Below are 14,391 nucleotides of genomic sequence, written 5' to 3'. Positions count from 1 at the left end.
TCAACCACCCAGAATTGAGGGGAGTTCGTTCTTTGCTTTTCTTCTTGCTTTATACATTTCGTTAGTTTCATTTTCTTACATTTGCATTTTGCTTTCATACTTTGCATTTTGTTTAGTTTACATAGTGTGACATTTTGAATAAATTCTTCATGGGAATTTTCTAGTAATATTTTTAAGATGATAAAAGTTTCTTAAATTTGATCATCAATTTCAGGTCATTTGACATGATTGGATGCTCTCTTTGTATTATATTGGTTAGTATGTCGGTGGATTCTAATTTGATTAGTTGAGCTTGATTGCAAAAATTACCTAGAAAGGACCACTTTAAGGCTATATTCTGTTATATTTTTGTGTGGCATGTACTCATAATAATTGGAACTCTAGAACTTGCTTTGCCTCTTTTCAAAATCACAATATCATTGATATCCATGAATATGATGAAAGATATTTTCTTTCTCATTCTTTGGTTCCTATTCCCATTGGATAAATCTTTTGTACTCTAGTTGGATAAATCTTTTGTCACCTTGCTTTGCTTTCATTCCATTGAGAGTTTTGATTGAATTTTCTTGATGAGTTGGATTGTTCGAGAGGGATAAGAATTTAAGTGTGGGGGAAGGAATGAATGTTCTTGAAATTAGATTTTGCTTTTGAAGTGGCTGACTTTCTGGAGCTACTGGTAGCTGAAATAATCTTGTCAATCTTTCCATTCGTATGCAAGATCAAAACCAGAATTGTTGGAGTATAGAAGTAAGATGGAATGTTAGAATGTTGTTGCTGCATATGTGTAAATTCTGAAATTAGAATTTGAAAAAATATTCAGAATTTAAGTTTCATTACTGGATTGGAGAAAGTGCATGACAATTGCATGAAGAGATACCAGATTTGGAGGGAGATGATAATGGTGCAAGGTTCTGATTAGTAGAAGGTTTAAGTGAAACACTTAATTTCTCAATGTCATTCAATGTTCATTCTCTTTAAGCCTACCATGGCTTAAAGAATAGTGAGTTAAGATGGAATGTTAGAATGTTGTTGCTGCATATGTGTAAATTCTGAAATTAGAATTTGAAAAAATATTCAGAATTCAAGTTTCATTACTGGATTGGAGAAAGTGCATGACAATTGCATGAAGAGATACCAGATTTGGAGGGAGATGATAATGGTGCAAGGTTCTGATCAGTAGAAGGTTTAAGTGAAGCACTTAATTTCTCAATGTCATTCAATGTTCATTCTCTTTAAGCCTACCATGGCTCAAGACAAGGAATTTTAGTGAATTGACTTCTGGAAGTATTCAACTTTAGGACAAAGTGTAGAGTATTTTTAGAGACAAGTGCTGGAGAATTCTTTTGAAATAGTAGATTCTTGTTGCAACCTTGCTACTAGAAGGAATTTCATGAATTCTGATTTCAAGGATTGATGAAAACAATATCATGTGGTTACATGAAACTCATTTTCCATTGGCTCAAAAGACTTAAAATGGATTCCTTTGCAACCAATATGTTGATGAAAACAATGTATTAGAGAATTTGTATTCTGAAATTGAATATCTGAATAATTATTGTGCATAAAATTTTATTGTAGGTTATGGAGCAGTGATGATCCAAAGAGAAGTCTCTATCCTTCCCTTGTCAATTGGTACTACAACATCTCTAATATTGTTGAGATGCAAATTCTAAAAAGTGTTGGATGTTAAATTTAGAAACTAAACTCAGGAAGTTTGTCTATATTTTCTTGAAAAATCCAAACTGTGGATCAAATTAGAATTGTTTTGTGCCAAATGTGAAGATGGATTGAGTGAAAAAAAAAGTACTGAAAGGAAGAATTCAGAAGTTAATTTGATGTTGTGAATTTCTGAAATGCAGAATTTGAATTATGAAACTTAATTCAGAAATGTTTCACAAGCCTCTAATTAGCAAGAAGTGCAAGTCAAGTTGATGATCTTCCATTACCATTTCGTGTTCTAATCTTTTCAAACTTTACATGATTTTAAACAACCAACTATAATGGATGTGGATTCGGAATTTAAGTCAATACTGGAATTAACTCCAATAAGAAGTCTGAAGGCAAATAGAATTGTGGTCGTGAGTTTGGAGTTTCTTTTGGATCTGAACAATTGATACATCCAATGTTAGCTGTTGAGCATTTCTTTAGCTAGAAAGCATTGAGCATTAGCTACAGAGAAAATCAGATTCGTTAATATCTGATTTCTGAATCAGATACCTTGTGCAAAGACAGTAATCTGATGCTTGATATTGCTGCAGGGAAGAAATTTTAAAGTGACAACATCTACACCAACACAAATGTGGAACAAATTAAGATGCAGATTGAATTTGATTCAGAAACTCTGTAATTCAGGAGTTGCATGAATTAGAGTTCTAAGTTTGGTGATTGAGTTGCTGAACTTAATGTGCAGTGGAGTCTATATGGAATTGGTGATTTCCAGAACTTAACATAATTTTAAGTTTCTGAAAATTCAGTTGAATGATTTTGGATGTAGAGTTAATTGAAGCATGAGTATCAGTTCAGGAAAAAAATTTCATCAAATCAGTAAAGAAAGTAAGGAGGAAACCTATTCTTTTGCACCAAATTGTTGAGGCTGTTTTTGATCAACATTATTTGGAATTCAACCTCTAACCAATGTATTGCTATATGAAATTCTTCTGAAAGTTTAATTCTTTTCTGAATTCTCAAACAGGGAAAACTACCTCTACTTAATGCCAATTCTGAATATGTTTTTGAACAACTTCCAACTAAGACAGTTTGGAATCAAACTCTGAAACACTTGGAGAGCTAAGTGATGAACAAAATTGAGCCTACAAAATTAGGGAATCTAACTAGTAGCTGAATTTTGTGTTAAATAAGGTCTGTTTTGTGCAAATTCTTCATGCTGATTCTGACCAGCAATAACATGAAACTGTTCTCATGTCATTACAGTGTTGAATGAACTGAAGTGATGCATTGGTCTGAGCTGAATTCTTCATGCCTTCAACAGAATTACATGGAATTTAATTTTTGAAACTAGACTATGAAAAAGAAAAGGAAAAAAAAATCAGAAATGAGTTAAAATTTCATAGACAGTTTCGGAACTTGATCTTTGTTCGAGACGGACAATGTTTTAAGTGTGGGGGAGGGAATTCTTCTTCATAAGTTGATTTGAAATTATTTGAGTTTTCAAGAGATGGAATTTAAGTGGAAAAGCAGTGAAAGAAAAAAAAATGACAAATCAAAAGAGTATCAAATGTGAAGATAGAGTATCAAGAATTTTGGATTGCCATCAAATTGAAGGAGAGGTTAGCTTGATATTTTGAATTGGTAACGGCAAATGATATTCATCTCTTTTCACATCAAATTGGTCAACTCATCAAGTATATTCCTCTAATACTCTCATATTTTAATTTTCTTCATTGAATCATTTTCTTTTACCTATTTCATTCACTTTAATTGTTCTTCTTGATTCCATTTCAATTCTTGATGATAAAATCCTTTTGATTCATGTATGCTATGTTTTATAGTGGCGGAGAATTAGAAAATAAGCAAGTTTATGCTAGTGAAATGTTGTGAGTTGCATTGAGTGAGCTCCACTTATACATGTTTGAGTGTGAGAGATAGAATATGTGAATATCTAGTGAGATTGCAACTTGCTTAATTTTTCAATTGGATTGAAACTACCATACCTACTGATTATTGTTTGGATTGTATTCATAATTGTTTGTGATCTTTAGATGATCTTAGTTAATTATCTTTTACCATCTTCTAGGTATTGTTAAGGAATTTGTGTGGAGATGATTTTAGATTTTCTTGACTTGAACAGGGCGTCCAAGATTAAGTGTGGGGGATTTAATAACCATGATTTTGCTACATTATTTTGATTCATAATGCATGCTTTTAATGATCTTCTCATAGATTGAACTTATATTTTCATCATGTTTCATTAATAGCATTTAATTTTGGACTTAATTACAAATTAGTTTATTATCATGGTATTTGATGTTAATATTTGATTATTATTTTGTAGGCATCAAAAGGGTCGTGGACCCGATCAGATCAAACCACATTTGGGCTCAAATATAGGTCTAAACAAGTCGATCAAGTCTTGGAGCGATTGTGACCGTTCATTGAAGATAGGAGAGATTTGAGCCGTCCGTCAAGGATCTGGTCCATCCAACCTAATGAGGAGCAGATGTCGTCTGTTGATGAAGATCTAGAGATTTTGATCCTGTAAAATACCGAAAATATAGAATAATAATAAGGGAATTTTTCAGAATTTTTGAAAATTTTTCGGGAATTTTTCGGAGCTCGTATGGATGAGTTAACGGGGATAGAAACGGGGTCCGGAAAAGCCTGTTTAGGCTACCCCATTTTAACGAGGAAAAGTTTTCTTTTCCTTTTTATTTGTTTTTCTTCTTTTCTTTATTTCTTTTCTTTCTCTTCCTCGCCAAAACCCCCCCCCCCCCCCCCGCCGCACGCGCCCTCTTCTTTTCCCGACGGTTGTGCCCTAACCGCCCTAACCGGCGTTTCCTTCCACTTCTTCTTCTTCTTCTCCTCTGCCCGACGCTAAACCCAATTCTTCTTCCCGAGCCCTCACATTCCTCTACCGACAATCGCCTCTCCCCGATTCTTTCTGCCCTAGCGCCGAGCCGCACTGCCGACGCCACTGTCGCCAGCGACGCCGAGCGCCTCTGCACAGCGCCGTCGCTGTCCGGAAGTGTTGCCGGCCTCTCCTCTACCCCGCCGCCGCTGTGCCCTAGCCACATCACGCCGACCCTCTTCCTTCTTCACCACCAGACGTCGGTAGAAAGAAAACTACCGGCACATGTTTTGGGTAAACATTGATTTGGTCTTACTTAGTTGAGGAGTTCACTGTGAATTTAGGCATTTAAACTATGCTAGGTGCTGATTTTGGAATGTTGATCTGTTGGGCAGCAATCTGACCTAGTGTCACCACCCAGCGTTTGATCGGATCTGCTGTCATCATCGAAGGAGAGGAAAATTAGCAATTTATCTTGTTGCTAGGAGCAACAAAACGATCTCCAGTTCTGCTGTTGACAGAAGCTTTAGAGCAGTAAGGTAAGGAGTAGAGAGTTGTATTCGTGTTGTAGATTGAGTTGGAATTAAGAAATAGATTGTTATTTGTTGATTAGGGTTCATTAATTGTGTTGGATAGATTAGTTGGATCCAATTTAGAACTTCTTAAATTGGATTAGAATTTAGTTTGGCTAATTGTGGTATGATAGAATTAGCTAAACTAGACCTTATGTTTGATATACAGGACCTTGACACGAGACGAGTATCTCGATGTCGGATTTGGACATTCCTATTGGAGGTGGGTACTTCTAACTTTATGTCGTTTGATATGCATAGTAGTGAATTTAACAAATTACAATAGTTATGTTTCTTATCTGTTTCGGTTAGTCACTACCCGATACTTGTTACATGCTTGGTTGATACTTGTTTTGCATCTCATGTTATTTCTTACCTGCTTATACATGCTTATAGGGGGTAGTGATATACCATGCTTCACCATGTTCAGGACCTAGGTTTTATACCTTATCTTATCTGTGTACCTTTAATATGATTCATTGACCTAATGTGCACCTTCTATATATATATATGGATTAGCTCAGGATATTTCCATGGTTAGTGTCATGCACCATTCGCATGATTGCATGCTGTGCGATGTTCCACTCCATTATTGTTGAGTACATCGCCAGTTACATGGATCTGCACACACCACCACTCATGGGTTAGTGGTCGATTCAGGCAGAGTGTATTGCAGCAGGGACTTTGTTTGGTTTTGTTGGTCCACTCATGGGTAGTGTGACGCAACGTGGTAGCCGACAGAGATTCCTCCTCGTCATCGTGTACCGGGAGATGAGAGCATTGTGCTCCCCCATTTATGATTTGGGGTAGGAGGATAGGTGTACTCCGACAGCATCCCGTCCACTCGGTCACTCATCAGGAGCAGTGACGACAGAGTGCACGGTTGTCATAGCCCTACCCACTCTGTCTCACTATTGTGTATGAGATGGTTGACTGGTGTAAGGGTTGACCAGGATGCATCATTGGCATCATATGCATTGATGCATTTATTTCTTGTGATTGTGTTTGCTGCATTTATTTGCTGCATTTTGGTTGGATGGCCATGCTTGACATGCATACAGGATTTCTATACCTCTCAGACTGTTTATCCTTGTACCAGGTTCTGGTTAGTACAGTTTTCTCCTGTGTGCTACAGTTGCATTTTTATCCTTCTTATATCAGGAGACTGTACGCATGATTAGTTCTAGATGTTATTTCTCTACTATGTATATCAGTTGTTACCCGCTGAGGAGTTGACTCACCCCGTGGATATTTACTATTTTCAGGTTGATGCTGTCAGGAGAGAGTTCCAGTTGCTAGTCCCCTGCAGTCCACGAGGATGTTTATTTATCTTTTGGCTTTATCTACTAGACTATGTTTGGACTTGTTTTGTTTTGATACTTGGAGCTTGCATAGATTGTGCTTGTTGACAAAGATAGTTGTCAAATCATATTCTTTATTTTTCCTACACATGAGGTAGTCCACCTCCATCCATATATTTTTAGAAGAGCATGTGGGTTGTATGGCTATACAATAAGAATGGTTATAAATTTTGAATGACAAATAGACATTAATGAAGTTACATCAAAATATAACAACTTACAGTAAGGAGTTGTGTAAATCCTTTCAGTATGAGAGTTTAATTTTTCTCAAGACCCTCTAGCTTGGGCTTCAGTGAGAGCATTATATTATACCAATGGATTCCATCTGTGGGGTTATATAGTTATAAACAACCTTACATCAATTATATCTATCTAAATTTTTAAAGTCATCTACACAATCAATTAATGATTGTCTATATATATTGTTAGTAGTAGAAAATAACAAGTAAATAAAAAAATACAAAATAAAAAGTTGACAAAACAAAAGATCAGTTTGAGGAGATGATTATTTGTTTATGTTGATCATTTTTGTTCTCTAGTTCATTCATTGAACAATCCCGTTCTATGAAATGTTGAAGATAGAATGATGCGAAGCCGATATCTAAATGCAAAACAATTTCATTGAATGGAAATCTTTGAATCAGTGCAATATTTTTTCTTATGAATCTAATCTTCTGATTTTGAAAGATGAAATACTTAATACTTATCTTGATAGTCCCAATTGTCAAACATAGTTTGTACAATGCCTCTAATATTTGAATTATCCGGTATGTCAAGGACCAAGGCAAATGAATTCTACTTATCAACTTCATCTGTCAGATATTTGGTTGTATTGATAATACGAAGGATTTAAACGAGTGGATGTTACTTTTTTATTATACTTTCTTATGATATACACGAAAAATAGAGCTTCTACGATGTTGAAGCATTAGACGTCATTTAATTTTGGAAAACAAATACTTGATATTATAGTGATACATTACAATGTTAATTTTCAACAATATAATGATACATCAGCTAGTGCTAATGAGGATACAATATTGTAGTAGCTATCAAATCATAGCAACTAATTCTAATGAGAATACAATGTTATAGCAGTTATCAAATCATAATAGCTATGATTTGATAGATGTCACAACGTGCTTAGACTAGAACATTCTAAGTCTAAGCATGTTATAGCAGCTACAATTTGGTAGCTGATACATGTGTTTAGACCAAAACGTTATAGGTCTAAGTATATTGTAGCAGCTACGAAATTATAGATGTTATAACATTGTAGCTATTACAACAATGACAATTGGATGTGTACTACAAAAGAGGAAGATGTTCAAACCCTCAAATGAAAACTAAACTAACACTAAAATTTAAACCTTAAATACATACATACAAGGAGAACATTTCAATTGGATCAAATCGAAATACCAAAATACATACAACATATAGGAAGCTTAGGAGACGACAGGCATCCTAAGGGTGGTCCCAGGGTATAGCGTAGACGATGGAGTCATGACATTTTTAGTGTAATGACCAACCGATTCTCAGGAATTGATGATTTGAGATTTACCCTACCATGCACTTATGACCTGTGTACCTATATTTATCTTTTTTCATATTCGTACGATCGACACTAGGGGATCACTAAGATAACAAATCTATCTTTTTTTTTCTTAGGAGACGACGGACAAATAATGCGGTGGAGTTAATCAGTGAATACAATCAAGGATGAACGACTCAACTCGAAGGACTGATCGAAAAGTGCCCTTTTATTTTTCGAGAAGCACAAAATACCATATATTGAGTTTTTTCCAATCGGCCCAACCATCCCTGAAACCTACATCCTTGTCCCGCCCACCTAATTGATCTAGGGTTTTCAACGTCAACCAATCTACAAACGAACTAAACTGGCCGAACAGTGGAGGGAGGACAGAAGGACATATGTAAAAGTGGATGAGATATCCTTTTGGAAAAATAAATCAAAATTGAACGTCCTTGGGTAAAATAATAATAATAATAATACCTTTTAAATTTTTGCCCTTCTGATTTTACCGTGGAAAGTTGAAATTAACAACAAAATAATAATAATAATAATAATAATAATAATAAATACTTGACGATGGTTTGAGCTAGGGTGTTGATACGTTGTGTCGTACCCTCACGACCTAACTTCTACGCCCTTCGACGACCATGCTCCACTCGACCATCCGCCGCCATGCTCTTCTTCCCTTGCCCCAACTCCATCGCATTTTCTTCGCCACCTCCACTTCCTCCCCCTTGTCAGGCGGAGGCACCTCTTCTCGCGATCCTCACTTCATGGTCGAGTACCTCGTGAACTCGTGCGGATTCTCCATAGAGGAGGCGTCGAAGGCCTCCAAGCGCCTCGCGCATCTCCGATCGACCGAGAATCCCGACGCGGTTCTTGCTTTCTTCAGATCTCATGGCATTGATGGCACTAACCTCAGGAGGATGATATCCTGGAAACCAGGATATCTCTGCTGGAATGTGGAATCAAACCTCACCCCGAAGTTTCAATTTTTACGCGACCTGGGATTGTCAGAATCCGACCTCGTTGATGTCATCACGAAGAACCCCTTCATCGTGTCCCTCAATGTCCAGCGTACTCTTCTCCCCAGATTGAATGTATGGGAAAGTCTCTTTGGATCAAGGGAGCTGCTTCTCAAGTATCTTAGGAAGCAGTGTTGGTTTTTGAGCAGCAGCATTGAGAATGTGGTACGTCCTAACCTGAACTTCTTACGGGATGAGTGTGATATTCCTCTCGAAAGGGCATCACTTGTCCTTAAACATCATCCAACCTTCATTGCACAAAACCCAAACTCATTACGAGCTTTGGTAGATCGAGCGAAGGGAATGGGATTGACTACGAGATCTCGAATGTTCCTCTGGATCCTTCACATTCTTTTTAGGGTCAGCAGAGAAAAAGTTGAGGCTCACTCCAAGCTCATGAGGAGCTTTGGGTTGTCGAACTCGGAGTTATGTACTGTGATCGAAAAACAACCATTCTTCTTAACTTTTTCCACAGATTTCTTACGGATAAAGATGGAATTTTTGGTCAAGAACATTGGGTTCACCCCATCCTGCATTGTTAAGCGGCCGACGCTTTTAGTATTGAGTTTGAAGAAGAGGATAATTCCTCGGTTTCAGGTCATGGAGATATTAAAATCAGAAGGACTATGGACTTCAGACGACAAGCTGCATATGTTTCTCAGAACATCGGACCAAAAATTTCTGAACAACTTCATTCTTCCTTACAAAGATAAATTCCCCAAACTTCTTGAGATCTCGTCAGCTGTAGCTGAATGATGGATGGATAATTTAAACCGCAAAAGAGAACAAGGATGTTGAACCAATCTTATAGTTTTCGTATGTGTTTGTTATTCCTAAAATTGCTCATCTAGACAGAAAAATGCCAAGTTTTCTAAAATTGCATTTTATATCCTGATTGAGTTGTAGAAGGGATTATCTTAGAAAATTGAGGATTGCACTCTGTGCAAATTATTCCGGCAGCTGAAGGAGCAGTAAATAGTCATATTTTTTTATTGATATAAGTTGAATTTTGTTTTTCCCTAAGCTGGGTGTATGCTGTGGTATGTGGCCATTAGCCAAGATGACCGAGGCACCATCTTCTGTACATGTAGGGCATGAAAATTTTCACAAGCTTTTCTCATTGATAACAAGCTTTATGGAAGGTGTTTCTTGTTCTTAGAAGCTAGGATTTCTAGCTTCAATTCTTTCAAATATAAAATGTAGGAAATGCTAAAATTGTAGATTTGATTTCTAACTCTATATGTTATTCATTTTTTTTTTTTTTTGATATGTGGTCTGAAGTGATTCTAATGTTTATTATTGTCCTGCCGTGTTGGATGCTCAAATAAATTTCTTGTTTTTTTAGGTGTAGAAAATTTTTCTACAAATTGCTTATAGTCAAATTGGCGATATTTAAGTTCAATCACAAGCACAACAGATTAGTTGCATAGAACATGAGTTTTCTAAACTCAATGACTAAAGCTAAGCAAATTACAATAAGTGGAATAGCAAATTCAAAACAAAAAGAAACAATACAAACTAAACTAATCAGATCTGATCAAAGGTAATGTGAATAAAAATAAAACAAAAACAAACACGTTCCTCATCCCAAATCCAAAATCCAGCCACTCACTCTGTCGTGATACAGAAATACTCCTGGGAACCTCCCTTCAAGCATCCGACAAAGATTGTCCAAGCTCCCAGCTGATATCAGATGATGCTCACAACTCTTGGGTACCTCCTTTCAAGCTCGCAACAGCTGATGATCACATCGCCCGAAGAACAGAGGATGGATTCTGTGAATTTCCAAACCAGATTGATTGATCAAATCAACCTAGTTTAGCTACGGAATGAGGATTGGAATAGGATCAGAAACTCCTGGGAACCTCCCTTTAAGCTCCGATGAATGCAAAGATCGCTGATCAGGAACCTCCCTCGATCAGGAATGCGGTGGTGAAACAGAATCCAAATCGCGAACTGGGGCACCTCCCTTTGTCGCTCTCTGACCTCAGATGATGAACCTCGGTAGCTCAGAGATCGCCGTTGGTGAAGGTGACGAGCTCTCGGATCTGAAATGGGGACGGGAGCGTTAGGGATGAAGATGAACAGTGCCTAAAATCACGAGGAAAGAAATTGCCCGAGCCCGAAGATCACTGTAGCTTCTCACTGGTTTTTAAATCAACTTAAATCTCAATCAACAGCTGAGAACGCTTCAGATCTTGATCAATGGTTGTGATCTACTTCCCCTTGACTTGGATGGATTAGATCTTTAATGGATGATTCAGATAACGGTCCAAATTACTCTAAGGCTTGATCGTCTTGTTTAAACTACGATTCAAGCACAAATCTGGTCTGATCTGATCGGGTCTATGATCCTTTTGATGCATACAAAGAATATATCGAAATACTAGCATCAAATACCATGATTATAAGCCAATTTGTAATTAAGTATAAGATTAAATGCAATTTATGAAATATGATGTAACTATGATTTTAACATATGAGAAGATCATTAAAAACATGCATTATGAATCAAAATATTTTAGCAAAATCATGATTATCAAATCCCCACACTTAGTCTTGAACGTTCTGTGCAAGTCAAGAAAACCTAAGGGTCAACTAAAAATCATCTCCGCAATAATTCCCTAGTAATATCTAGAAGATAGTAAAAGGAATTTAACTATGACCATCTAAATATCACAAATAGTCATGAATTCAATCCAAATAATAATCAATAGGTATGACGGTTTCAATCCAATTGAAAAACTAAGCAAGATGCAATCTTACAAGGTATTCATCTATTCTAACTCTTACACTCAAACATGTATATAAGTGGAGCTCAACTCAATGTCACTCACAATATTTCACTACCACAAGTTTGCTTATTTTCTAATTCTCCACCACTATAAAACATAGCATACATGAATCCAAAGGATTTTATCAAGAACTAAAATAGAATCAAAAGAACTAGTGAAGTGAATGTAATATGCAAAAGAAAAGGAATCAACGAAGAATTGAGAGTATTGAAAGAATATACTTGATGAGTTGACCAATTTGATGTAAAAAGAGATGAATATCATTTGTAATTACCAACACAAAAGATCAAGCCAAACTCTTTTTCAATTTGATCGCTACCATAGAATGTTGGCACACTATCCTCTCTATTTGATACTCTTCATTACTACTGTTGGCACACTTTAATTCTAGAATTTGGAAACTCAAATGATCTCAAATCACCTTATGAAGAAGTGTTCCTTCCCCGATACTTAAAATATTGACCGTCTCGGACAATGCAATATATCATACTATCTAATTACTTGATGCTCTTCTAGCCACTGTTTCTGAATTCAGTTTTAGAATTTAGATTTAGAAATCAAAGCTAAGGAAGTTGCTGGCCTTGAGCTATGAGAAAGTTGAGCTTCAATTGGAAGAAGGAAAGAAACCAACTAGCAATGAACCAAGTGCTGAAATAACTTGAAGTTCTGAAATAACCATTCCATTTCTGCATTTCCTAGATTCTGCAGTACCATCTTCTCCAGATTTCAGAATTTCTGAGTTCCATAATTTTGGTTCAAGGAATCAACCCTTCAGATGTTTAAGGCTTAGATTATGAAGAGTTTTGTTGAGGAGAAGATTGTAATTCCTATTTACAATGAATTGACAAGAGCCTTAGTTGAAGTAGGTGCTGTTCAGAAACAGGAATTACAATTGGCAGATGGAATTTGGGACAATTCTCTTGTTCTCTTCTTTTCTTCTTTCAATATTTTTCTGTGCTGCATCTGTTACTCATTCCCTAATCAGCTTAAAAAGTGCTTCCACTTAGTGTGTATATATAAACAAGAGTGCTGCATCAATAGCAACTGACCCAACAATTACTAGACCCCAACAAAAGCCAAAGGGAGAACAGCTTCCATTAACTCATCTTAACAATTCAGCAATCTGGAGCAATGCAATTTCTCCTTTAAAGGATAATCCATGTGAACCTCTTCCTAAGCATTCTAACTCACTGAATCTAGCACTGAAATCAAGCTCATAATTTCATAATTACATCCATTGGAGCTACATGCTTAAAATCAGACAAGAGTTTAACTCTAATCCTTCAATTTTAGAAAACTACACCAAGCATTCAATAGATAAAGGACCAAACTACATTTTGCAATAATCCAACTGATCCCTGCACATGTTACTTAGACCAAAGATATTCAGAAATGAATCGATTCCTAAACTTTTGTTACTTCAGATTCAGAATTCAGATTCAGCAAACATGTTTCCAACAATTTGGTTTACAAGCTTGGTACAAAACAACTTAACTCATTGTCACAGTTCACACTTTTCAGCCTAACAATTGTAACTCCTTGAATTAGGTTTCAGAAACTAAGAGTTGAGGTAATTACAACTTGTGTAATCAAGAATTCAGTTCATCAAAGGTTAATATTTGATACTAGGCTAACAGGATTCAAACTTAAAGTTGTTGCTGGTAAATATATTCAACATAATTGGCATATGAACTCAGATAGTTATTTCTGAATTTTGGGAATTGAAAATTCAGTTTTAAGCAGTAGCATAAATTAACTCAGATGCACTTCTTCAAGTTGATTCCAAATGTCAATGACAAATATGACACTTAACTTTGACATAAAACTGAATCTTCATAGAAACATATAACCGAAATTTCCAAGTTCAACATTGTATTCAGAAATCAACTTCAATTTCTGTGCAATTTTATTACTGTCCAGATTATGTATCAGTGCAGATTTTTGGTACGCACGTTACCAAATACTGATGTCTTGGTTACTCCATTCTAGATACTGAATTCCCACATAAGCTAAAACATTAAAGATGAAACCTTCCTGAGTTGCTTAACAGCAATGCATTTCCAGAGTTCAAAATTTATGTAGTTACAACAATCTAATTCTGATCAGCTTCTCTATTATTTCAGAGTTCATTGCTAATGTGCTAATGCTACAACTCTAGTTATCAATTCTGAAATTGGCAGGAGAACAATTTCATGTTGTTGTTGATCAAAATTAGCATTTAAAGTTGGCACAGTACATGTGTATTGAGGTAAATACAGGCTTTACTGATTCAAAAAAACTAGTTGCTGGAATTTGGTTGAAAATTCAACAGGAATTTGGTTGAAAATTCAGCAGGAATTTGAAGAGTTGTAGCTCCCAAAATTCCAAGGTTTCATATTTCATATTCAGGCTCCAGCTCAAAGAATTAAGGCTATCAATCTAGATCTTATGCAATAAGTTGAGGATCTTATTCCTTTTAATTCAGCATCACAAACCCTTGTAACACATTCCCAGTATCACTCTTCTTTCCTCTCTTATTGGCTTCTCACTAACGAGAATTCCACAACCAAGTTTGGCACGCCATTTTTTTCCTTTTT

General features: G+C 36.1%; 1 protein-coding gene across 1 annotated transcript; it reads left to right on the top strand.

Annotated features, from left to right (window-relative positions):
* Nucleotides 1-8,642: 8,642 nt before the first annotated feature.
* Nucleotides 8,643-9,776, top strand: LOC122028960. The gene has a single exon (XM_042587930.1). It carries the CDS (start codon nucleotides 8,643-8,645, stop codon nucleotides 9,774-9,776), a length of 1,134 nt encoding a protein of 377 aa, XP_042443864.1.
* The last annotated feature ends 4,615 nt before the right edge of the window (nucleotides 9,777-14,391 follow it).

This window comes from Zingiber officinale, chromosome 10B (assembly GCF_018446385.1).
Source record: "Zingiber officinale cultivar Zhangliang chromosome 10B, Zo_v1.1, whole genome shotgun sequence".
NCBI lineage: Eukaryota > Viridiplantae > Streptophyta > Magnoliopsida > Zingiberales > Zingiberaceae > Zingiber > Zingiber officinale.
Note: the sequence above shows the minus strand (reverse complement) of the source record. Positions and strands in the feature narration are given on the sequence as shown.

Excerpts from the sequence above, each read along its gene's own strand:
- LOC122028960 (XM_042587930.1), top strand. The coding sequence starts at position 8,643 with ATGCTCCACTCGACCATCCGCCGCCATGCTCTTCTTCCCTTGCCCCAA.